The sequence below is a fragment of the Amblyomma maculatum genome, chromosome 8 (assembly GCF_055883805.1).
Source record: "Amblyomma maculatum isolate TAMU_Amacu chromosome 8, ASM5588380v1, whole genome shotgun sequence".
Classification (NCBI taxonomy): Eukaryota; Metazoa; Arthropoda; class Arachnida; order Ixodida; family Ixodidae; genus Amblyomma; species Amblyomma maculatum.
In genome coordinates, this window is record NC_139351.1 from 101,551,331 (window position 1) to 101,574,944 (window position 23,614).

General features: G+C 44.0%; 3 protein-coding genes across 5 annotated transcripts in view; 1 reads left to right on the plus strand and 2 right to left on the minus strand.

Moving 5' to 3' along the window:
• Positions 1 to 23,614, minus strand: part of LOC146182002 (uncharacterized) — a 223,046-nt gene that overhangs the window by 178,535 nt on the left and 20,897 nt on the right. The gene's annotated exons all lie outside the window — the stretch shown is intronic.
• Positions 3,520 to 11,160, minus strand: RpL37a (ribosomal protein L37a). The gene is made up of 4 exons (XM_084577005.1): positions 11,022 to 11,160; positions 10,636 to 10,771; positions 9,485 to 9,569; positions 3,520 to 3,647 (listed from the first exon to the last, which is right to left on the minus strand). Exons 1-4 carry the CDS (start codon positions 11,022 to 11,024, stop codon positions 3,569 to 3,571), a joined length of 303 nt encoding a protein of 100 aa, XP_084433131.1. The 5' UTR covers positions 11,025 to 11,160; the 3' UTR covers positions 3,520 to 3,568.
• Positions 15,287 to 23,614, plus strand: part of LOC146182009 (1-phosphatidylinositol 4,5-bisphosphate phosphodiesterase delta-1-like) — a 155,382-nt gene continuing 147,054 nt past the window's right edge. For 2 of the 3 annotated variants that reach the window (XM_084577010.1, XM_084577012.1), the window contains exon 1: positions 15,287 to 15,441. The gene's annotated coding sequence lies outside the window, so the exon portion shown is untranslated. Of the gene's footprint in view, positions 15,442 to 16,124; positions 16,565 to 23,614 lie in introns of those variants that run through there. The other variant, XM_084577011.1, reaches the window with a different exon arrangement.

Genomic DNA, 23,614 nt, shown 5'->3' on the forward strand with positions numbered 1-23,614 from the left:
CATAGTATTTGCCCTCAACTGTCAGATAATTTATAAGCAAATTTCTTTAACCTCTTTCTGCTTCAACCGAGCAATGGCTGTGAGATCAAGTCCATGTCACGTGAGGAATAAAAAAAAACAGCTATGTAATTGTTGCTCTGTAAATTTAATTCATTACAACACTAAAGCCACCTGCCTGTGAAAAGCAGTGATTGTAAGTTTTTCGTCCATCACATGGCCTAAATTTAACTTTAACATCATAGCCATCGCTCAACTGTAGGGACTGAAACAGGTAAGAAGAAAACAATCATAAACAAACACCGTGTTTACAAACAAAGGGGGCGCTCGCGGCGTCGCAGCCGACTGGGGGTGAAAAATTGGGTTAGCGCCCACCATAGGAATACATGGAACCGAAATATTTCTAAGCAGCTTTCTAATTTCACGAGACACCTATGTCATTCGGTGCAGAGTAACCGTGAAAATCCTAGAACAGATCATGCAAGTATGAAATCTCATGACCGAGGCGAAGTATTTTTTAAACATCTCGAAACGTATGGGGATGCGAGTTGGAAGGGCGACCCATAAAAACAAGTAAACGCAACTTGCAACATTTTTCTCGTTTCGCAGAGCACCAGAAGCGGTGGCCGGTCGTTAAACATTGGCCAGCGCTTTGAAGAAGTATGGTGCGTCACTGCGGAAGCGGTCTATTTTTAAAACTCCCCGAAACTGTGTTGTGAATCCAGAAACCCCCAAAAATGCTCGTGTAGCAAATCACGTAGTTTTGTTTACAGTCTGATATGCTGCCGCGTGGAGTAAATTAGCCTGATAATATTGTCCCTCAAGTGATACATTCTAGACAGAATTACATTTAAAAGGCAGTTGTCAAACGCCGTACGACAATACGGACCGAACGAGTGTCGCGCATTGCAGCAGACGACAGCGCAGCTGGCGATACCCACCGCGGCCGCCTCCAGCTCCGGAGCGTCTGCTAGCGACCGCGCCGGTGGTGCATTGCCGTCTGCAACTGTGCGCGGTCAGTTTATCGTGCTGTGAACGGTCCCGCAAGTCGTCAGACTTGCAGTACTTGCAAGGGAATGTAGTGCGACATGCAACATGATGTAGGGGCGTGATACGAGACGTTCACCAAAGAATGAGAAGGGTTCAACGCTGCTGAAACGAGTAAAATGTTGCGGTAAGTTGTTTTTACATGTGTTTCTATGGGTAGCCCTCCCAACTCGCACCCGCATGCGTGTCGCGGTATTTTAAAAATACTTCGCCTCGTTAATGAGATTTCATACTTTCGTGATCTGTTCTAGGATGTTCGTGGTTGCTCTGTACCAAATAACGAGATCATAGGTGTGCCGTGAAATTAGAAAATTGCTCTGAAACGTTTCGGGACCATGTATTCCTATGGGCACTAAGCCTAGTTTTCACCCCCAATCGGCCTAGCCTGGCGACAGAAGCGCCACTGGATCGCGCTATACCAGCTATACGTCACAGATCGGTGTTGGTCAATGTGTTATTTAGCTGTCATTGGCAAAAACTTTGTGGTGATTCATGTACAGTAACTTCTTGTGTATCATTAACCAAAAAAAAATCCATCCAGAATTCGTGCATGCTCATTTAACCATTTCCCTTCCTTGAACAAAACCACTAAAAAGGCTCAGTGGAAATTTGCTACGTGTGGCAAGGAATTTGAACTGCAAGTCAATAGAGGCTGCTTCATCACTTGGAAGTGAAGCTTGTGGCTACAATATCAATGGCTGACTATTGAATAATTACACAATCACTCTTGCCTCTTCACATGGTCAATGCTACACTTTGTCCATTTACTACTGGTATACACTAGAACACCTATCTCTAATGAAGGGACAAATTTGGCGAAATGTTCTCTACCAGGACTCGCGTTTCCATCACAATGCACAATATGCTGCCAGAAGTGTTGACGCGGAACATAAGGAAGGGTCTAGGTAGCATTTGATAAGTAGTTCGTTTACAAGTGAAAGCAACACTTGGCACACCATAGTGGAAGCATGGTGGAAGCCTCCAAATATTTGACCACCCAGTGCATTCATTGTGATCCGAATCCATCTGTTTGCCGATTCCAATATATTTGAAGATTTCTGAACATAATATCAGTGCAAAATGTTTCACAACAGTGCATCCAAATGCAGCCATCACAAGGGTGGTCACAGCCTTGTTACCTTGTCATGCCATTGTAGCAAGCATTATTTACCAGTGAATGCAAAGGAATAACTACATAAAAGCTGTACAGCATTCTGAGAGTAAAACTTGTCCTTAAGCAGGCGCATAAGCAATGCACAGCTTATGCTCATGTTTTGCAGCAACAAGAACTCTGGGCTACCTCTGGATCAGTTAGGCCTACAACAAAATTTCTTCAGAACACTAGTGGCATCATAGGTTCTTCCTTTCCCGTCCACCTTCATGGCATTGCTGCCGTGTCACAGCAGTTACTTGCTACCAGCTGTGATCACGAAGACTTGCACCATGTCTTAAATCATGCAGTCCTCAGTGGCAACCAAGTTTTTGATGAAGATAAGGTGGTTTTGAAGAACAGCGAAAGGGCACAGTAACTGTCCATAGAATAGGCTGGAATGCACTGCATCACTACACCTTCCTATTCAGCCGTTTTGTACGCTATGCAACACGGCATGTTGCATATTTTCTCTGGAGCAGTGGGTCCTACGTTATTAGTTCCATAATTCATTGCTCACACAGCTAGCACATTTCAAACCTCCAGCTGATTTTACATCGGATAAATTACAAGCAGCCAGATGTGCTGAAATGTTTTCGGTGAACGTAAATTTGTGCCTAATCAACTGTTGCAATCAAAACAGGTGCTTTGCAAAAGCACCTGTTTCGTGGCAATTCAACAACACTATTTGGTTTGGCTAAGATCAACATACCTGAGGTTCTGTGTTCCAGAAATCCCGTCTGCCATGGGTACTTTGCTTTTAATCTCCATCAAAAAGGGGCCACAACAGCTGGGATTTTATGCCATGCTCTTATGTCTGGCAGTGCTGTGCTCCAACGAGCAAGCCACCACGTTGAGGTACACAGAACTGTAATCTTCAATGAGCGGCCTGCAGACCATTTGTTTTCCTGCCAGTGACGAAGTCTAATTTAGCTGTTTATTTCAGCTGCATGAACTGCTATCATCTTGCATGGCTGAGAACTAGTGTAAAAAACTTGCTCCACACAGCAGCCGGAGTAATCATGCAAGTGGACCAATTACAGCAGTACTTATAGTTTGTGGAGGTTTTAACATCCCAAAACAACTCCAGCAATAGGCACTATAGTGGAGAGCTTTGGAAAAGTTCCACTTGGGAAGGAGTTCTTAAATGTGCGGCACACTGCCACCGCGCCGATATCAAAGCTGGGCTTCCTGGTCCAGCTGCAATTTCACCCATGGTGATCTGGGATGACAATGGGGCTACACGGACAGCAGAAAATTGTTTATGTCGACTCTGCAAGGTTAACACAACGGTTAGTGCCAGTGGAGTATCCAAAATAGCAATGTCCAGTTTTTTTTTTTTATTGTGAGAGATTTGTTGGCTTTTATACACATTTATTTGCCACCAGACGCAGATCCACCAGCAACTGCATGCTTTTGGGACTTTGGCAGGCCTCCCTCACGAAAACCGTTCCTGCAAAAACACAATCACCACTTTTATTAAATCTTCTAAACATGTTGACTACAAGGGCAATATCTGGTTTTAGAGAGGCCAAGAAAAGTCAGCGAGGCAGTGATGAGTGCCTGTCCATAGTTTACTCAGCCGATCTCGCTAAACCTCCAAAAACTACTCAATACTAGCACACTGCGGAATCTAGCATCAACACTTTCAAGCATCAAACGCCAGTTTTTTTCTGCTCTCATACTGGCTGGTATGCGCTACAGGTCAATCACCTAACTTCGAAGAGTTAAAAAAGTTTGCGTGGCAGCAATGGAATTTCAGAATCACCAACGTGTCAATGAGGCAACAGTCACAGCATGCCACATACACGAGCTGCAGCTGCACGAGGAGCTCTTCCATCAAGGACAGCATTGTGTCGTGTGTGAAAAATATGTTCATTCAGTTCTACAGTTCAGCAGAAAACTTCGATGTCCCTAGCATCATCGACGCTTCACATCAACCACAGATCTTTTCCACGGGTGAATAATAATCTTGCCATTACCGTATGCGAAAAAGTGTCTTTGCTGGTTTCCTCACTGCATCTGCTCAGGTCGCTCCCACACATTTGGAAAGCATAACGTCGAAACGCGGGGCTAACGCAGGGGTGTGATATTATGAGAATTTATTACGCTGCTCTTCTGAAAAAGACGCATGTTAAGCATCTATGCAGAAACAGTGGTAGCGAGAGCCGTAGGATGAGCTGGCAAAGGTAAACATTTCGTAGTATTTTCTGTACAAGTGTCATTCCCTACATTCCTTTTCTTCATATAAATTTGAAGCAGCGGAAAAGGCCACCTATACATGAGGAAATGTGGTATCATGTGCAGAGACTTGTTCCCAGCCAAATAAAAGTTCTAACTGCACTGCCACTGACAGCTTAGTCAGTCCAAACAAACATGATAGCCTGGAAAATGGCCTCCACATAAGTAACGTCCAGAAATATATGACTGCATGCACAGACCGCCTCTGAAATTATCCCAACTTCCATCTCACTTGATTTCATTTATGGGGTATAAAGACCAAAAGCAAATAATACTATGGGAGGTACTGTAGTGCAGGGCTCTGGGTAATTGCCTCCCTGGGGTTCTTACAGCATGCAGACATCTCACAGTGCACGAGTGCCTGATGTTTAAGCTCCATTGAAAAGCAGTCGCTGTGACCAGGCTGTCTTCAATGAGGGTTAGACCACACAAAAGCAGTGCACACTATATTTTACATAATTCGATAATGACAAATTCAGCCTCACAGCACTCAGACAAAAAGCTTCAAGAGAGATACAAAGCAAACCACAAGTTACAATAAGCGGCACAACCTTGGGGGTTTCTGCCGGGAACCTAAAATAACAAATGCCATGCCCTAGTAGTTCTTGTGCAAATGGATGCTGCAAGACCTTTTACCATTATGCTGGCCGGAATATTAAACATACTTTTGGCTCGTATTAAAATGCATACCACATTAACAAAGCTGTGTCAAATGATATTTGCCTAAAATAATCTAGCTCCCACACTTCAGAACTGCCAACGATTTCTAACATGTATTTTTCAACTGACTCTGTGACAAGAAATCTTAGCAATTCCTCCACCATGCGACAGCACACCACTAAAGCGCACTAACACCAGGTTCGCTATCCCAACTGCCATTTATAGGCACCGTGCATGCGCTGTGTTCAACGCAACCAGTAGCCAGTTAGGCGTCCTGAGTGCGGAGGCTCCGTATTGTTGCTGATGATTTTCGCTACCAATGCAATGGAAGCTTGCACACCATTGCTGTATTCGACTCTGCCTTTGACTGACAAAATATATATTTTCTCGCTACCGGAACTTGACTAAGGAACCGAGCTTTTTTGTTCTGGCAACATCGACAATGTGAAGAGACTTTTCAGGAAAACTAGAGTGAGGTGTCAGCCCAGTGCACTGCGCAGATATACATCACCAACAGATGCATTCAAGGCATACTGCCACTGTGGCAGGTTTATTTTTTTTTCAAACTAATAGAAGCTGATATATAGTCGCCTTAAGAAGGATATTGAAGTCTCAAAAAGGAAGGCTGTCGAAAAAGGTACGGTCGTGGACAAAAGTTTCCATGATGGTGGATGCATCATAAATCTGCTTTGCCTTGCTAGTTAGTCTCTAATTTATTTCCAGTGAAGCACGGACACCCCTCATGCTTCAGTATTCTGCGTTGCCCGACCGCACTGGACTAATTTTTTTTATTTTGTGCAAACCCACATAGCACAAATTGTCCATAACTGTACAGGTAATTGAACATAAGATACAATGTACACCATGCTGTCTTTGAAGCTGTCAACATGCTTTCAGTCAACAAAAAAAGAAAAACTCGGACGACAAAGGATGTAGCGGCTTATGAGAAAAAAAAAAAAAAAAAAAAAAAAAGGCTGAGGCAACTACGATTTAATATCTCAGACCCAAGCTGTGGCCAGCAAGAAGAAAATGGACAAGGTGAGGACAGCAAGAATGCTTTGCAAAGTTTACAAAATAGAAAAGGCAGGAGTTTGCACTGGTCACTCGCAAGTATCCAAGCACTGCCTAAAAAAAGACTGCATGCGAGTGGCCACTGCAATTATGTACAGAGCTTAGAAGGGTCAGGGTTCGGGCTAGCGGGTAATTTACAAGAGGTTCCATAGCATGCATTTTGTTTTTTGTTTTTCATAACCTCAAATAGAACAGAAAGCAAGGATTTCCATAGGAGTAAATTAACTATATCCACGACAGTGGCATAGAACTAGTTTCAACGCAGGCGTCGTTCCTGCTCCCAATGCCATGTCGGAAAGCAGTTAAACTCTGTCACAAAAGAATTTGTTCAAGGGCTGTTGCAGCAAACAAATATCTCATACTGTTTGCAGCGCTCATTTGTGCCCGACATGAGCTCTCCTGCCTATTGCAGTAGTATGGGCAGACTACAACCGCTGCAACGAGTACGCACAGCCTTCACACTCTAGACGTGCAGGCCGCCACTAGTGGCACACACGTTCCTGGAGTTAGATGCACACGGTGCCTATAGCTCCTACCGTGATGTGCTAACTGCATGGTAGTTATGATCTGCCAAGGGGTGGAAGCAGGCTCGAGCATTCTGGAGCAGCTTTGGAGCAACAGAACGAGTTTTGGAGCATATTTCCAAGGTCAAACGCCTTTGATAATTGCAGTTTCCTTTTATGAAATACAAAATCTCCAATCTGATTCCTTTTTATGCAAGTTCAATGCCTCTCCAATTCCGCACTAACCCCTGAAATGAACGGCCAAAGCATGTAAAGATGTATAATATAACACAGGCAGCCTTTAGCAAAAACTTGGAACAGACTAGCAGCAAACATTATCCTCGCTTCACACTACACGTCCTGCCCATGCTTATTTCTTCTTGATTTCCACTAGAATTTCAGTAACTTGAGTTCCTCTTGAGCGATACCGGTAAGCTGCTTATCATAATCTGCTAGTGCTAGCCAAATGCGGTCCATCCCAATCTTATTTCCTTTTCATGGTCCGGATCTGCAGTTACTACATGTTCTAAGTAGACGTATGCCCCTACTACTTCCAGTGCTTCGCTACCTAATGTAAACTGCCGTTCCTTACCAAGGCTGTTGAACTTTACCTTAGCCTTCTGCATATTGATTTTCAAGCCTACCTTTCTACTTTCCCTGTCTATGTCACCAATCATTCTTTGCAGTTCATCTCGTGAGTTACTCAACAAGGCAATGTCATCAGCAAATCGCAGATTACTGAGGTATTTTCCATCTACCCTTGTCCATAGCTGCTCCCATTCAATGTCTGAATACTTTCTCTAAGCAAGCTTTGTCTAACGCCTTTCATTATGGGAATTTTGTTACTTTATGCAGAACTATGATTGCTGTGCAGCCAGTATATATATCTTCCAGCACTTTCACGTATGGCCCGTCTACCCCCTGATTTCACGATGCCTGCATCCTACTGCCTACTTCCACAGCGCACTCAGTAATGATATCTCTGAAATTATAGTTTATTGCTTCTAGGGTGTCGCCATCCTCGGTTAGAGCTGAATATCTATTCTGTAACGAAATAGTGAACTCTTCTGCCCTCCCCCTCACCGCCAATTCGTTGATGGACTTCTTTCTTACTAATCTGTTGAGTTCCTTTTTCAGATTCAGACTGATTCGGGACCTCACCATCCTGTGGTCACTACACCGCACTTTCCAGATTACCTCTACATCTTGCATAATGGCGGGGGTTGAACACAGTATGAAGTCAATTTCATTTTTAGTCTCCCCGTTAGGAGTTTTCAGTGTCCATTTCCGGTTCTTCCGTTAAGAAGGTAATCATGATTCTTAAGTTATTCTGTTCTGCAAACTCAACTAGCAACTCCCCCCTGCTCTTGCTCGTGCGCTTTATACCTAACATCTAGTCTGACCTAATGGGCTTACCTATTTTGACTGGATATATTGAAATGTCGAGTCAACCACTTCGATGCACTCTAGCAGCGATACTAACTTGGAATTCAGATTAATGAGCATGACATTTCTGCTCCCTATCTTGTGCATATCTATTTTATTTTATTTAGAATACACCTCAAAGCCCCCAGACAAAGGGTATTGCATGATCCTTTGGATCCTATGCCTGGGCTGATAAATTTTGAGGACATGGATATTTCATCTGCCAAAAAGGCACCTTCAGACCACAATAACTCGCATTGACAAGCTTGGCGCCAGTGCCACTTCAGTGCTTTTTGCCTACCGTAGGATCACAGACAACTGCAGCACAACCTTGATCGTATTGTCCGTTTGTAAATATGATGGAGGTCTACAGGATTGGAAGCAGGCTAGGGCATTTTGTAGCAGCTTTGGGCTACAGATAGGGCAGCCTTTCCATCCCACAGCTTTTTTATTTCACTGCCTCCTGCCAATAGTTTATCATTCTTTGCTTGAGCAATGCTTGGGCTCCTTTTTAATATTTTGGCGATAGGCCCTGTATGCCTTTCTAACACTCTTGAGAAGCTTCCTAGTAACTGAGAGCTTTGGCGTACCAACCCATAACGCTTCAAGTATGGTTTTGTGTCGGCCTGACAAGCTTGCTACCGACAAAGAGACTCAATGGTGAACTACCTACTTGTTTTCACAGCAGAACCATTAGAATAACACATGCAGTTTTTGCAGTCGGACAAATTTTATTCCTAACAGCTCACAATGGTTTGCGCTACCGGCTTCGCTTGCTGATAACGCTTATCTCCACCCGCAATTTAAAAGGCTGAGAGTAGCTGCCACATCACATGCACAGTGCATTTTGTTTCCGCAATTATCTCCAACCGACGCTGGCTCATACTAAATTCACTTGCGAACAAATATTTATTATACTCCATGCTTTCTTCCCTTACAAGAAGCTCGTTTGTATTAATCCCAGTGCAAGATGCGTGCCACTGATACAATGACATTGTTCCCGTGTTCTGCTAAATTTGATGGCAAAGCAGCAAAACAGCCAGTTTGGAGCAGTTTTGAAGCAATATTGCATTTTGGAGCAGGATGGAGCAGGGGAATCAGTTTGGAGCAGAATGCAGCAATTGGAGCAGTACTTCCACCCCTGTATGACCCTACTGTTTGCTGTTAAGCACATTTCTCATGGTTTAACATGCTGCCATTGGCAAACTACATGGCAGTGCCTGTTAATCGGTGCAGTTTACTAGAGGTAGCGCATAAAGCCGTTATTATGTATGACCAACCAGCCGCTTTTGCCAGTCTGCTCAAGCATCACCACACTTGTTTCTCACATACTCCAAAAAAAGTGCATAATGTATAATGCCATTTTCCTGTTCAGTTTGTTGCGGCTCACCTGAAACGCCTCCAGACCTTCCTGAGGTGGCGGAGACGGCCAGTGCCAGTGGTCTTCCTCCTCTTAGCCTTGACACTCCAGTTGTCTGCATGACGATAGCAAAAAGGGAGAGAAAAATGCCTGAAGTTAAGAGCTTCGTGAATGCAGTCGATAAGCAACAAACAAAAGGGAAGACATCAGTGGTTCCTTAGATCAGCACTGTTCATAAGTGATGAAATGTTTGAATCATGTGCATGTAGCTATAGCAGTGAAAAGGTGATCAACAGTGCTTTCACCGTGCAGTCATAACAGGATTTAGTACACGTTCTTGAAGAAAAGAAAAAAAGAACAGAGATGGGACGAGCACACAAAACGACTGGACTAACAACTGTTCTTTAATGAAAAAAAAAAAAAAAAAACATTCTCCCAGGAAAGGTAGCAGAGCATGTGCAGCTGAGTAATGTAAAAACTACATACTAGAGATAAGCCGTGCTCTAGAGCTGGTACGATAGGAAGCTTAGTTCCTTCTGCATCAATAAGATGGGTGTGCTGATGCATCATCCCCTTGCATACTAAAGAGAAACGCTTCAAGAGTTTCGCACTCGACCTTTCCCTTGTGCCTGCCAACAACGCTCCCTTTAGAAAACAGCGGGTCCGCATTCCCGGCAACGACCTCGTCTCTTCTCTGTCCTCTTTGATTTTTTTTTTTCTTCTAGATCCCTGCTTTCGACGGATGACACTCGGGAGCTTGTAAGTTGTGCAGTTTACGGTATGCGGCGACAAAGGGGCTGTGGAGGACACAGTAGAGGAGGGCTCTAGATCAATTTAATCATCGAGAACGTTGGAAACAGTCACTGCTGCTGCTAAAGGTGAATAGGCCGCGTTGACTTAATCATGCATGTTTGCATACCTTGCTAGTCCTTATGCTCTGCGAGAGCAACAAGCTCACGTTTTTCGCCTAATCTTCGCTAGTTAAACGCCGTCTGCACCCAAAAAGAACGCCCGCTTTTTAACCAAAAACGATTCTGCGAAATTAGTAACACGGCTACGACACGCGGCAGGATGCATTCAACTAGTGAAGAAACAGCACCGATCGAGCAACACGAACTTTACGCGAAATGCACTGCTGATACCTTGATGAAAAATGACACGGGCTAACGCATGTAACTTACAGTGGCGCATCTTGCTGTTGGGGTAGCCGCACTGAGCACATCGCGACTTCTGGATGTGGTAACTGCTGCGACCACAACGCCGGCACAGCGTGTGGGTCTTATTCCTCCGTTTTCCGAAACTGGAGGTACCCTTCGTCTGAAAGGCAAAAGTACGAACACGTCGTATCAGTCAAAACAAACCGTGCAAAGCGCTGCGGTTAAACGCCATCGCCTAGGTGCATGGACGCCGAAGGCAACTTTTTACTAAAATAGGACTTTCTCGAGCAAAAAACAAAACGGACTGTACTGACTAGTTATCATACACACGCTTAATAAAGCTTAAATTGCAGATTTAGCTCCATATTTTTCGATTTAGACGGATTTGGAGGCAACGAAGCAGCACTCACCATTTTGACGATCTACCAATCCGGGAAAAGACTTGGCACGACAAGCGACACAAGCACAATCAGTGTGGTGGCGCTAGTGATTGTTCACAACTCAAAGCGCAACGTGTTGTTTTCATAACTTCCAATATACACAAAACTCTAAAAATTCAACCAAATAACAATGTAAATAACAAAAGTGCTCTTGACTTTGAAAATTTAACCTGCAAACAATTTTGTTTATTTGCTAGTAGTGCTCACGGTCACGGTGGAAGCTCACGGTGGTAGTGTAACTGGCCTACCCTGGCGTTACCTTTTGCAACGCTAGGGAAGCGCATTTAGGTCTTTAAAAGCCTCATTAGACTTTTAAGGACTCAGTTGCTAAAAGTTTGAAAACATAGATTGTATGCTCTTGAACCGCGGAGCGTCAGATCGCTATCGGTTAAGACGCCAAGGCAGAATGGCGCGACTTTCAAACGCTTGATGCATTCGAATGCTTGAACGGGTATCACAATGGCGCGACTACAAACTTTAGAACTAACTGGTAATTTTGTCGACTACAACCCCAGCCTTAGTAAGCTTGCCCCGCACATTGTTCGTATAAGACTTTTGACAGAGTAGTTCATGTTTGTTTGTTTTTTTTTTAAATAAATGTGCGCTTAGAAGACACAGACAGATATATACATTCATTAATTATTTATACATTCATAAATCTTTATTCACAAGGATGGCCTAAAACCTAGAGGAGAAGTGGGTAGGTTAGGTGAGGGTGAGTACCCCATACTCCGAAATGAAGTCTAGCAAGGCACTAAGCTTGCGCTTGGCGTCGGTATTGAGGGCTATCCAGTTTTGATGTAATGAGCAGATGTGTAGTTGGCCTGGAGGCTCGGCGTGCCAGCACAGGTCCAGATCAAGTGCTGCAGTTACATAAGTAATGTTTCAGTTTTGCAGCTGCGCTCCGGAAATGGCGGTCACGCGAGCCAGTGGCGTTGTAGTCATGTTTTCAATGCAATATCGTTTATTGTCTCGTGCTTCGTATGATCAGAAAGTGTGGCCAGAAAACGTCCTTCGCACCTGTCAATCTCCTACAGATCGATAATAATGAAATCGATCACTGATAAATAATTATGATAATTAAGAATTGATTATTCATAGTCATGGTTAGTCATAGCCATAATCATAATTAGTTTATTAAAATTACTATGACAATTGCGTATTACTCACAGCAGTGGGATGCCACGGCCGGGAGTCTGCCGGTGGCTGAGGGCGGCGCGCGGTCAACAACAGTGCACACCTGGGCGGTGGTGGAGTGAGGGTCTAGTAACACTGTAGTAAGGGTGAGCAACAGGTCCAGGCCTAGGTTCAGTAGTTCCGCCATGGTCGAAGAGCCCAGATATGCCAATATTTTACTGGCCGGTGCAACTTTAGGGCAAGGATGGTGGCCATGGCTGCAAGCGAGCTACTTTTTCTCTCCACGGAGCCATCAGTGTAAACAAGCAGGTGGTCACTCGGAGATGTATGACGGCTCCGGCTTGCTGTTGCACCACTCAGAGTGATGTGCTGCGTTTTCCCGCGATGACAACGATCTCGCACTCTACCTCCGCAGTGAGGGACCAGAGAAAGCAATTGCCGCGACCAACATTCTTTTCTTTCCTTTTTGATTATTATTTTAATGAACCGCTACCACCACCAGCATGGCTAATACTAACCATGACATGGCTAATTATAGATATAACTATCCGTGACTATCACTGACCATGATTATGACTGACGTATAAACCACGACTATGCCTAATCACGACTACGCTATAACTAACCACGAATATGACTGACTATATCACTACGGTAATTATGAATATGACTGTGACTAAACATGAATATGACTAACCATGGATATTACTATGATTAGTAGGCCGGATTGGTCACGTCATAGTTTAGTCAGCCATGGTTAGTCATAGTCATTGTTGCAGTATCTGACGTACGTCATAACAGCTCATGTGCCACTGCATACCCAAACATGTCTGAACACGCCAGATGTTGGCATAGTAACAGCGGCGGTGCCACTGCATGAAGGGGAGAAATCCTTTCCGTTCGCTGCAGTAACGACAAGCTAGTCCGATTTTCAAGCTGGCTTTTGCGTGGACAGTGGGTAAAATCTGTGCGCTTGACGAATTCAAGATAGGGTATATTACACATGCCACCCTGCTTTGCGCCCGGTATACACAAATAGCAGCAGAACCGATAGTACCGGTTATCACTTTTAGTGCGAAGGCACTAATCCGAACTGAAATTTGTCCGCTTGTCCCCCTCCCCCGCACTGCCCTGGTGATTCAGATCCGAGCAAAATCTTGACTCGAACGTGCCTTCTGCAGATATTAGGCTGGTTGGCGGAGCCAAACCATCTAGTTTTTTCATACCGCCTCACGATGACTGTAACCAATTAAAATCGGGAGCAGATAGTTCTTCGCAAAAAGAGGCGGGTGTCTCTCACGTTTAGGAGCATTACTTTGAAGACATGGCGTTACATTCAAGAACTATAACTATAAACACGTTACGGGTAAAGAGGTGCCGGAACTTGGCGCAAGTGCTAGCGGTGCCGAGGGGTTTGTTTAATTATTTATTACAGGACACAGAAGGGTATTAAGGGGGTCAAAGAACGACTGAAGTACAACAGAAACTACATAGTTAATACAGCATGATATACAAGGCGAAAACAATAGAAAATGTTGCACGCGGCAAAATTTAATGGCCTAAATATACCTACATAGATGAGAGATACAGTAATGATATGAATGCAAGGCATCGCAAATGCACATGTAAAAAATGTAGCGTTCACATTAGTATCATGAATCTTTGTAAAGGTAAAGCTCGCAAGAATCCAACGCAAGCCGCTTAGAAATATACTGCAGAACAAGGATAAAGGACGTTACGATATAATTCGAGATGTTCGCAAAACAGGTAGTAGAATGGTTGATGTTTAGAGATGCAGGCTATAATGTCAGGAAAATCATTTCAAAGAATCGATGGCGCATGGAAGTATGGAATGCGGGATCAAATTCCGGCCTCAGCGGCCGGTCTTCGATGGAGGCGAAAAGCAAGGCGACCGTGTGCTGTGCGATGTCAGCGCACGTTAAAGAACCCCAGGTGGTCTAAATTACCGTAGTCCTCCACTAAGGTGTCTCTCTTAGCCTGAGTCACTTTCGGACGTTAAACCCCACAAAACAAACAATTTTTGAGTTGTTTTCCTGGATACGTTTTGTGCTGCACTGATTATGCAAGCGACATGAAAGGCGTAAAGGTGCTCCCAGAGGAAATGTAGATGGCCTGGTTCTGCAATGATGTTTATGAAGTAAGCATAAAAGAGCAATGGAACGGTGAATATGTCTAATGGGTCGAGGCAAATATGTTTGATCTTTGTTGTGCTGCAATAGGGACTCTAGTGGGGACTGTAGAAACGAATATGGCTTTATATTTTGTATGGTTCTGGCATGATGATTAGGTAGTTTTGATATGGAGACCATATGTAGGCGATACGAACTCTAGATTGTGTCAGTACGAATGCTAGGTAGCTTCTCTTCTTGCGCTGCTAGGAGAGTTTCGCAAGTTCCTACTGCTTTGGGCACTTTTGGCAAGCATATACTAATATCCGCGGCGGGGTACTTGTGATTTGATTGTAGATACGCTGAAATCATTATTCTACTGATCAGTCGAAACTGGCAAGAATCGTTACAATGACGTGTATGTTGTTAGGAAAATCCGCAGTGAGTGCTGGGAAGCAATAACGTATGTGGCGTAGTCACGGACAGCAAGCAGTCGGGCGTACTGCGGCAAGTAATTTGCGCATTGTATAGGCGGCTGAGGGTCTACATAATATTTCTTATGAATGATCGGATAAAGCTAACGGCTTTATTGAAGTTTGTGTTTTTTTTATCAGTCTAACCATGTACTTACAGGTCTCATTAAAAAAAAATGGCAGCCATTGCCATTCCGCGTTACCGCGGAAATTAAGCGTCTAGAACTCAAGTGCAGAAAACACGATGTCCGTCGCCTAAGCGCCGGCTCGCGCATGCATGCAGTCCAAACTTGCATGCCTAAAGCAAGATCTTTATCTCTTTTTGTCATGACGGGGAAGAAGCTAACAAACAAACAAAAAAGTCCGGCCGCTGGAAATGCGACAGCACCGTCTTTCCGCGCGAGAGCCGCGCGGAAATGTACACCGTCACTGCACACTGCCGCTGCATGCTTCCAGCGAAAAGAGGGAAATCGCTGTCGGCGACAGTAACGCGCGTGCGCAAGAGTTGGTCCCTTGCGTGCCTTGCGGCTGAAGAAAGCTCCTGTCTGCCGCCGCCATGCACGGTAGGCCTCATTTCTCCGGTTGATATCGTCCACATGCAGCTCGGATTAGTTTGGATTATCGCCATGGATCTGAGGACACGTGGCTTCGGTGAGCTGTTATTGCATTTTTGATATAGCAGGGACATGCAGATAGGGCATTTTTCGACTGCGCGGCGTGCACACACGTAGTCCCTGGCGGCGCCGCCGCTATGCCATCCTCCTCCTCGTTGACGCAGCTTCGGCCGTTTGTTCTGGTGGCTACCGTGCAAGGTGGAGAGCCACCTCAACCAGTACCAACCAACTTTCGCTGATTAATGCGCTCGACAGAGACCCTTAGCCCATACAGTTCATTATTCAGGCGGAATATTTATACAGCTGCTCATGAGACGAATTCTTGTCCTTGAAACTTGCCACGGAAGTTGTCCGCATGTAGTGGTACCGGACGTTATGGGGAGTGTCTATGCATATAGAAAAGTAACGTAGAGTGCTGTCCCAAATGTCAAGAATAATGTGTGGTTCGGGTAACGCCTAGGGCTCGATGCCAAGAAAAAGTGGTGGGTTTGAGCCCCAGTAAAAATGGCGAGTTCGAGACTCTTGCTCTCGTCACAGTTGCAGAGTTGCCATAGCCGTTGTCGAGCTACCGAAGCGGCGAGTATGGCTAGTGTGACGAGCGCCCGAGAGGATGGCGCCATTTGCAATGAAAGCCAATTGATAGCGGCAGAGGGCGCCGCTTGTCGGTAGGGTACCACCAGAGCAGACGACGCGGTGTCCTCGCTTCAGAAGACGGCAGTCTGTTGGTGTTGTGCGTGTGTGTTTTCAACCTGCTTCTGTGCGTATTTTGCATTCACCAAGTTGTAGCGGCTTATTTCCGGTGTAGGTGCTTGCACATGCGAGTCATTCCGCACTTCTAGCTGCTCGGCAACGATTGCATCTGTTCTTTTTCACGTTTTGTGCGTGCATTCTGTGCCCGCCTGTATCCCTTCCTTTTTTACTGTGTCTACAATGGCGAAGCGAGTGCCTGAGTGTTATTTCTCTAGTGCCTCTCACTAAACTGCACAGAAAAATGCCAAACAGAAAGCGGCAGTGCAAACAGAGAAGACTTGCTTTATTGTTGGCAAACGAGGCTACCGCTAGAAAAAGGAGCGTACTATTTTCATGTTCACTGCACCATCTGATATGCTACGTGCGCATTCTGCAGAATGGAACCGAAACATCGATAGAAATGACGTAAGGTAAGCGCCAACTTCTTTAGTTTGAGATAAACATTTTTAGAGCATGCAGTTATATATAATCATAGGGGGGGGGGGGGGGGAACTTGGGCGAGTCGGGTGCTCCATAACATGAGTGTGTAGCGCAAAGAAGGAAGCACAAGAAAATGTACACAATCAGGCGCTACACACAGCATCTGTGTTGTGTACGTTTTCTGTGTCCCTCGTCCTTTTGCGCTACACATGCACTCATGTCATGGATGCAGTTACATATTGGGCGCACATATCTTTCACCGCGGCGTTACCAACGAGCCCCCCCGTTGTGATGAACCGGCCGCGTCTCGTGCCTATTGTGAATGTGAGAAAAAAAAAAAAAACTTCGTCAGCCTCTTTAATCAAAAGATGGTTACTTTGGCAAAGCCTGGTGTGCAATCACAGACCGCGATGTATCTTAAACCATGCCGCTGTAAGGAGACCTCGTATTCTAGGCACTGTATTTGTGCTCTGCTGTTCATGTAATTTTGCCACATGCCTGGTTTGTTATACATGTACATAAAAGGAGTGTTGCGCAACTTTGTTTCTTCTGTTTTTCATATATACGAAATATAAATAAAACTGCGCGTACGTGTTTACTTGTCAGCAAGTGTACAGTGCACAGAAAGAACCATGCATATATGCATGTCAATACAACTGAAGCATTTCACTTTATTCCTAAAATTACAAATATATTTTATATCAATAAAATATATATAAGAATAGATTGTTAGAATAGAAATTCCGTGTTTCCCTTTGTGAGCACGGAATGTCCGAAGTTGCGCTAACTACGCAGAAGCCTTCATAAGCAAGAAGCGTTAAATATGTGCGCCGCTTCCAGTCCAGGACTCAAAACGCAACCTGAAACTTGTAGTTAGCGGCTTCAGTTATAGCTGGGGGTCTGCTGCGACTTGATAAGGGCTAAAATGCAGCGCGAGCAGTCCTCTAGCCATAGATGTGACAGCGCGGTAGGCTGCGGGCAGCGCAGCTGGTACCCACCTAAAGCCCGGACTTTATACCCAGGCACCCTATACCCACCTAAAGTCCCTTGATAATTTGAAAGTAGCGACACTCTCCTCCGCGCCGCGCTTTCCTCCTCGATTCTCCTCGCGCGGCGGCGGCGAGCGCTGCGCACGACACGCTTTTTCCCCCTGACGCCCGCCGGCCGGTCGCAGCAGTGAGTGAAGCGCGAGCTTTCGGGACAGGTCTGCGCTCCAGGAGTGCACAAAATTTTTGAAAAATTGCGAGAAAAGCATTGAGAATGCCTATAGTAAAGTTCATGAATTGATTGCTTTCTTCTTAGAACTGTTTGAATGGGGAATACTGATAAACAAAGCTTTCAGGCGAGTTCTGTGCTACAGACACTTTTTAAGTCTCATGATAAGGTTTTACTTTGTGCACTTAATCTAGTACTGCCTCTGACTTTATGTTTGTTTTTTTTAGAGCGTGAAATCTGTCACCGCGGTAAAACTTCAGAAAACGATCCAGGCTGGTGCTTTGAGCTTCAAGATTAGAGAAGGTTAAAGCAGGACTTAGTCTATTTCGCTACTGTCAAGCTATCTCTCTAAGCATAGTATATGTCACGTGATCAACCATGAGATTGGATTATTGGTTAATTGTACATGTATTTCAATCAATTACTGGGCCAAATTAATTGATAGTTAGTAAATTGCAATTAAAATCTAAATTTTAGCTGCAACACCGAACCGTATACCGTTGGAAAGCTTAGGCCAAGTGTAATGGCACTGTGCTAGTTAGCGATCCGCGATAATCTGCGTTCATTAGTTAATTTCGTATAAAACGAAATTTTGAGCTGTTCCTTGCTGCTTCGAGGCAAGGAACAGGTTAGCCACGGCAGTCTTGATATGATGCTGATGGAGGGATTAAATAATTTTATGAGTACGCGGCCACTCACTGACTTCGCGTGTGGTTAAAAGACAGCAGGGTACACTGGGAGAAGTGGTGGGCCCTATTGCCGATACACTGAAGTTCTGGGGCAAGCATGCTGTGGTCTCATGCGCTGTGTAAAAGAGCTTGATTTCATTGAACGCAACAATCAAATAAAAAAATTACAAGGTGCACATAGGTCTTCAACGTGCGGAAATGAGAAAGCATATAACTGCCAATTCATTAACTATCGCTATCCTATCTATCACTATATCTACTAACGCCAGAGACCTATCGTAACTGTCACTATCCGCAACGAACACTATCACCTCACTATCCGGGCCTATTACTATAATTTACTATTATTATCCGTAACAGTCACCATCATTACCTATCACTATTCATAACCATCACTATTTAATCTGATGCCGTCCCATGACCCATTGATATACTTCAATTTTCATTGACTTACGTTGTCAGTCATATCTCTATTATCTCATAATATCTGACGAGACAACTATACATTGACTTTTAATTCGTATACTTTCTTGTTTTCTCATAAATGGAGGTGGGAAAAGGGCAAGCCACAGAAATAACTGACTACTATCAGCGCGAGGTTCATGTCTCTGTCGAGGAGGCTTCCTTTACTTCAGGACAGGTCGGTGAGAGAAAATTGATGGAACTGCGTTTGGTCTGTTTTTTTTTTCGAGTTCGTGTAATATTGGCGGCTCAAACTGGTCTTCAGTGAAATGTAGCTAGAACATAGAGCGATGAGATAATTACTCAGGCTAGGTGAAAAAAAAATCTTGCATACAATTGAAATGAGTAATATGTTAGTGTTAAGAATTGTTGCTCGCAAAATGTTCCCCTATTTTTACATAATAACTATAATCATCATTGATTGTTTAAGTTTCGTAAATAGAGAAAATTGATGCAATGATTCCGGCTGATTTGACATCGATGGGATAACTTTTCTCGCAATAAATGAACACGCGGAATCGCGCTTTTAGAGCTCCAGCTTTCAAAGCGAAGGTAACCTGCCAACGCCTTGTAGTCATGGTCAAAGAGAAGTGTGTGATCATATGAACACCTCCTGCACATTGGCCGTATCCCTGATAAAACGAACGCATATTTTTTAACCCACGCGTGCGTCGAAGCATGGCAAGACACATTCAAGAATTGAAAAAAAAAAATGCCATACGACCTAACTAGTGCAGATTACCCGCAATACCTCGGGTTTACTTGCCAAACAGTTTTTCAGGGCCAGCATTCAATGCTCCCGAGTAACCGACGCACACTACAAGTAAAAGCTAGAAAGGCTAGCTCCTCTACAAGCCCGAATTTTGATTTTTAGTGAAGGAGGCCAGGGATCCTAGCATAATCGCGACAAATGCAATCGAGAGACTGTAATTTTCCAGTTATTTCTGACAGCAAAAAGCAGATTATAGCGCCCTGTTTCTCACTGTACAGAAGTCGAAGCGTGTTAAATGATGGAGCCTTGGAGCCTCGCAGAATATTCAGCATGCTGCAGAGGACAACCTTATTTTTATACAATGAACATGCTGCCGCCGCAAAAATATTGAGCAGCAAGCAGGAATAAAAAACGCAGCGTCAGGTGACGTGTTATTACGGGGAGTGAGAAAGGCACTCGACGTCGCAAACAACTCTGTTGTTTCTAGGAATAAACTTCTTTCGACTAATCTTGTGAATCCATTGACTCGTGCGCGAGCCGTCACGCTTGCCTTGAGATATCATGAATACCGCATAACCATCTTCAGGTCGCTTGCTGCAGTTGTACGCGCAACAGCACGGCATAGAGCTTGCACGCTGCAATAAAAGCACAGCGCGCAATATTCGCTCGCCGAGACTGGGGGAAAAATGGCGCGAAGGAAAAAGAAAACACAAGGAAAACGCCGGACGCGCGTCGGTTTCCAATGGCAACGGCAGGGAGACCAATCGTCGCTCAGGAAATCGGGCGGAGAGCCGGCCTTCAGCGAAGGGGCGCGCAAGGGGCGAGGAGGTAGCGCGGCGGCTGCAAAGTTCAATCGTTGGCGTAACTTTCAAAGTATCAAGGGGTTTTATACCCACCCAGTTTGCAGCGCTCCTGGCGGCGGCCGCCGGCATTCATCGTTAGTGGTGCCACCCGGGAGGCCACGGTCGGCACACTAGCTAACAGCAGATACTCCTCTGCTGCTGACGCTGGAACGCTGGCTCTAGGGAACCTACATGTTTCGCCGCGACGCCCGGCTAAGCTTGGCTAAGCCCGGCTCATCTCCTGCCAGGGTTACAGATTTTGGTCCCCAGCTTAGGAGTTGCACGCTTTGTATATGTAGAATCAGGGTGAGCTAAGATGAGAAATTGGCCTAATTAACTGATAAGGAACCTTACGTGGATTTTTGTGGGGACCAAAGCTTGGTAATTAAGCCAAAATGACATTCCTTAGTAAAAAATATTGTTAGCCGACGCATTGTTTTAATGTGTATCATTACTTAGTTGATGAGCGTCGTGTACCTAATGTGTAAGTGTTCACGGCCACTGTGTAGTCTTTTATTCTAACTACAATACCACAACTGCTATATAAGTTGAAAGCTTATGTCGAGTATAATAGCAATAAAATAGGCCGCTAGCTAATTAGTTAATTGTGAATAAAAATAACTTTGCGCTGCAATATCAAGTGATATATCGTTGGATACCTTGCGTCGACTATAATTACACTTGACTATTTGCAATTGTTAATTAGTTGGCATTCGTTACCTGTGATTAAAAATTGAACTTCTGACTATGACATCGTCATATATCGGAGGATAGCTTATATCTAGCACGATTGCAATACACTGATTGCAGTTGTTAATTACCGTTACTTAATTAACTATGATTAAAAGTTTAACTTCAGACTATAGCATCATCATATATCATTGGGTAGCTTAACTTTAACTGTTAACAATTAACTGTTAACTAGTTAATTGTGATTAACATTTGGTCATTAGTTAATTTTAGTTAATAACCGTTAATTAGATAATTGTGATTACCGCTTGAACTTAAGGGTAGAATGCCAAGTCATATATCACAGGATAGCTTGTATCTAGCACGATTGCAATACACTAATTGCCGGTATTTGTTAATAGCCATTATTTATTTAACTAGATTAAAAGTTAACTTCAGACTAGAATCATCATATATTATTGGATAGGTTATGCAGAGCACGTTTGCACTACACTAATTGCCGCTTTAGTTAACTGTTAACTAGTTAATGGTGATTAACATTTGAACTTTAGCTAATATTAGTTAATGACCGTTAATTAGATAATTGTGATTAACGCTTGAAATTTAGGCTACGTCAAGTCATATATCACAGGATAGCTTATACCCATCACGATTGCAATACACTAATTAATGGCCATTAATAATTGCCGTTAATTAGATAATTATGATTAACTTGAACTTAAGGCTACAATGTCGTCATATATCACAGGATAGCTTTTATGTGGCACGATCGCAATGCACTAATTGCCAGTCTTTGCTAATTGCCGTTATTTAATTAACTTTGATTAAATATTGAATTTCAGGCTATAGCATGAAGTTACATATTATTGGACAGCTTATAGCGAGTATGCCTGCAGTACGTTAATTACCGGCCTTAATTAAGAACTGTTAACTAGTTAGTTGTGATTAAAAGTTACGTCAAGTCATATACCACAGGATAGCTTTTATGTGGTATATTCCAGTACACTAATTTCGGGTCTTAGTTATTAGTCATTAATTAGTTAATTGTGATTAACATTTGTACTTTTGGCTACAAGTGATATCACGGGGTATCTTATATCAAGCATGATTGCAGTATGCTCACTGGCGGTCTTTGTCTATAACCGCCCAAACAGTTAATTGTAACTAATAAAAATAGCCATGCCTGTGACTATATGAGTCAAGATTGCACATTTTACTCTTTACAGAAAGCTATTCTAAGTGCTGAGTCATGCTATCAAGCATATGACTAAGAGCCATGAATCATGATTATGACTATCAGTCATTATTACAGATAATGGTTTTGCAGACTCCACACTTTGCAATATGCTTTGTAAAATGGTTAGTCATGCTACCTTGTCCAAGTGATTCTTTTCCCTAATATCAGTAGTGTATGCTACCCTCTCTCTAAAGTACGCAACATGAAAAGAACATCAAATTCGCTTCGAAAATGATTCTATATCCGCAATCACCACGATTGGTCCTCTTGGGTGTTTGCCACGCCCAACAGCCTTCACAATGTTTCAGAAAACCTTTTCTGCTACTGGAGACAAGAAAAAAAAAAGAAAAATTGTAGGCAGACCGAACCGTTCTCATGGTATCCAGATATTCCTTGACCCTTCTCCGCCAAGAAATAAAGCAATTAACGCACCAAAAAAGGCCAGTCAGTGTGGTTGAAGAAAAGCCGCATCCCATTTGCCTGGTGGTATTTCGCGCCCCGTGCCCACTTTGCCAAGGATACCGCTTGTGCAATGAGTCCCACGGTCTCTTGATATTCCTTGACCTTGTCCCTCAAGAGTCAAGCAATTATCACAGCGAAACAGATCACAATTGCCATCGCTGAACAATGGCTGTGTCCCTATTTCCCGGTGGTATTTCGCCTCCTCACACCTCACTTTCCCAAGAATGTCGCTTATCTTCGGACGTCAGGGCCACCCCCACTCGGGCAGGCACACTCGAATGCATTTTCCCTTCAGAGCGCAGCTGTCTACGAAGTGCACACGCTGGCGCTTTTGAAGTGGTGGCCGGCACGGAAACGGGCCACAAATGCGATAAAAAGATAACGTGGCCAAATACCTAGAAGTACGGCCATAGATTGGGCAGATCAAAAAGAAAAAAACCCTAAAGGAAAATAAAATACAATAGTTCTGCAGATACGGTTTGTCAGGAAAGGGATACATATGGGCATCTGCCTCCTGAAGCTCGGAGGACCGAGGCACAAGGTTCAATCAACGGCAGAATATGGAAACCACGGGAACTATATAGACGAACACGTGTGGGCAAATGAATCGACCCTTCTCTCGCGTTTAGCAATTGAACGACTCCTGCCAATCGAAGAAGGGCGATTAAGTAACGGACATAAGAACGACCAAAGAATGTTTTTTTTTTTTTTTTTTTTACAGTAGCTATCCA

Coding starts and splice junctions, on each gene's coding strand:
- RpL37a (XM_084577005.1), bottom strand. Junction 9,570..10,635: donor CAACAGCAAGATGCGCCACT/GTAAGTTACATG, acceptor ATCGTCATGCAG/ACAACTGGAGTGTCAAGGCT. Junction 3,648..9,484: donor AAGGTCTGGAGGCGTTTCAG/GTGAGCCGCAAC, acceptor GTGTTTTTGCAG/GAACGGTTTTCGTGAGGGAG.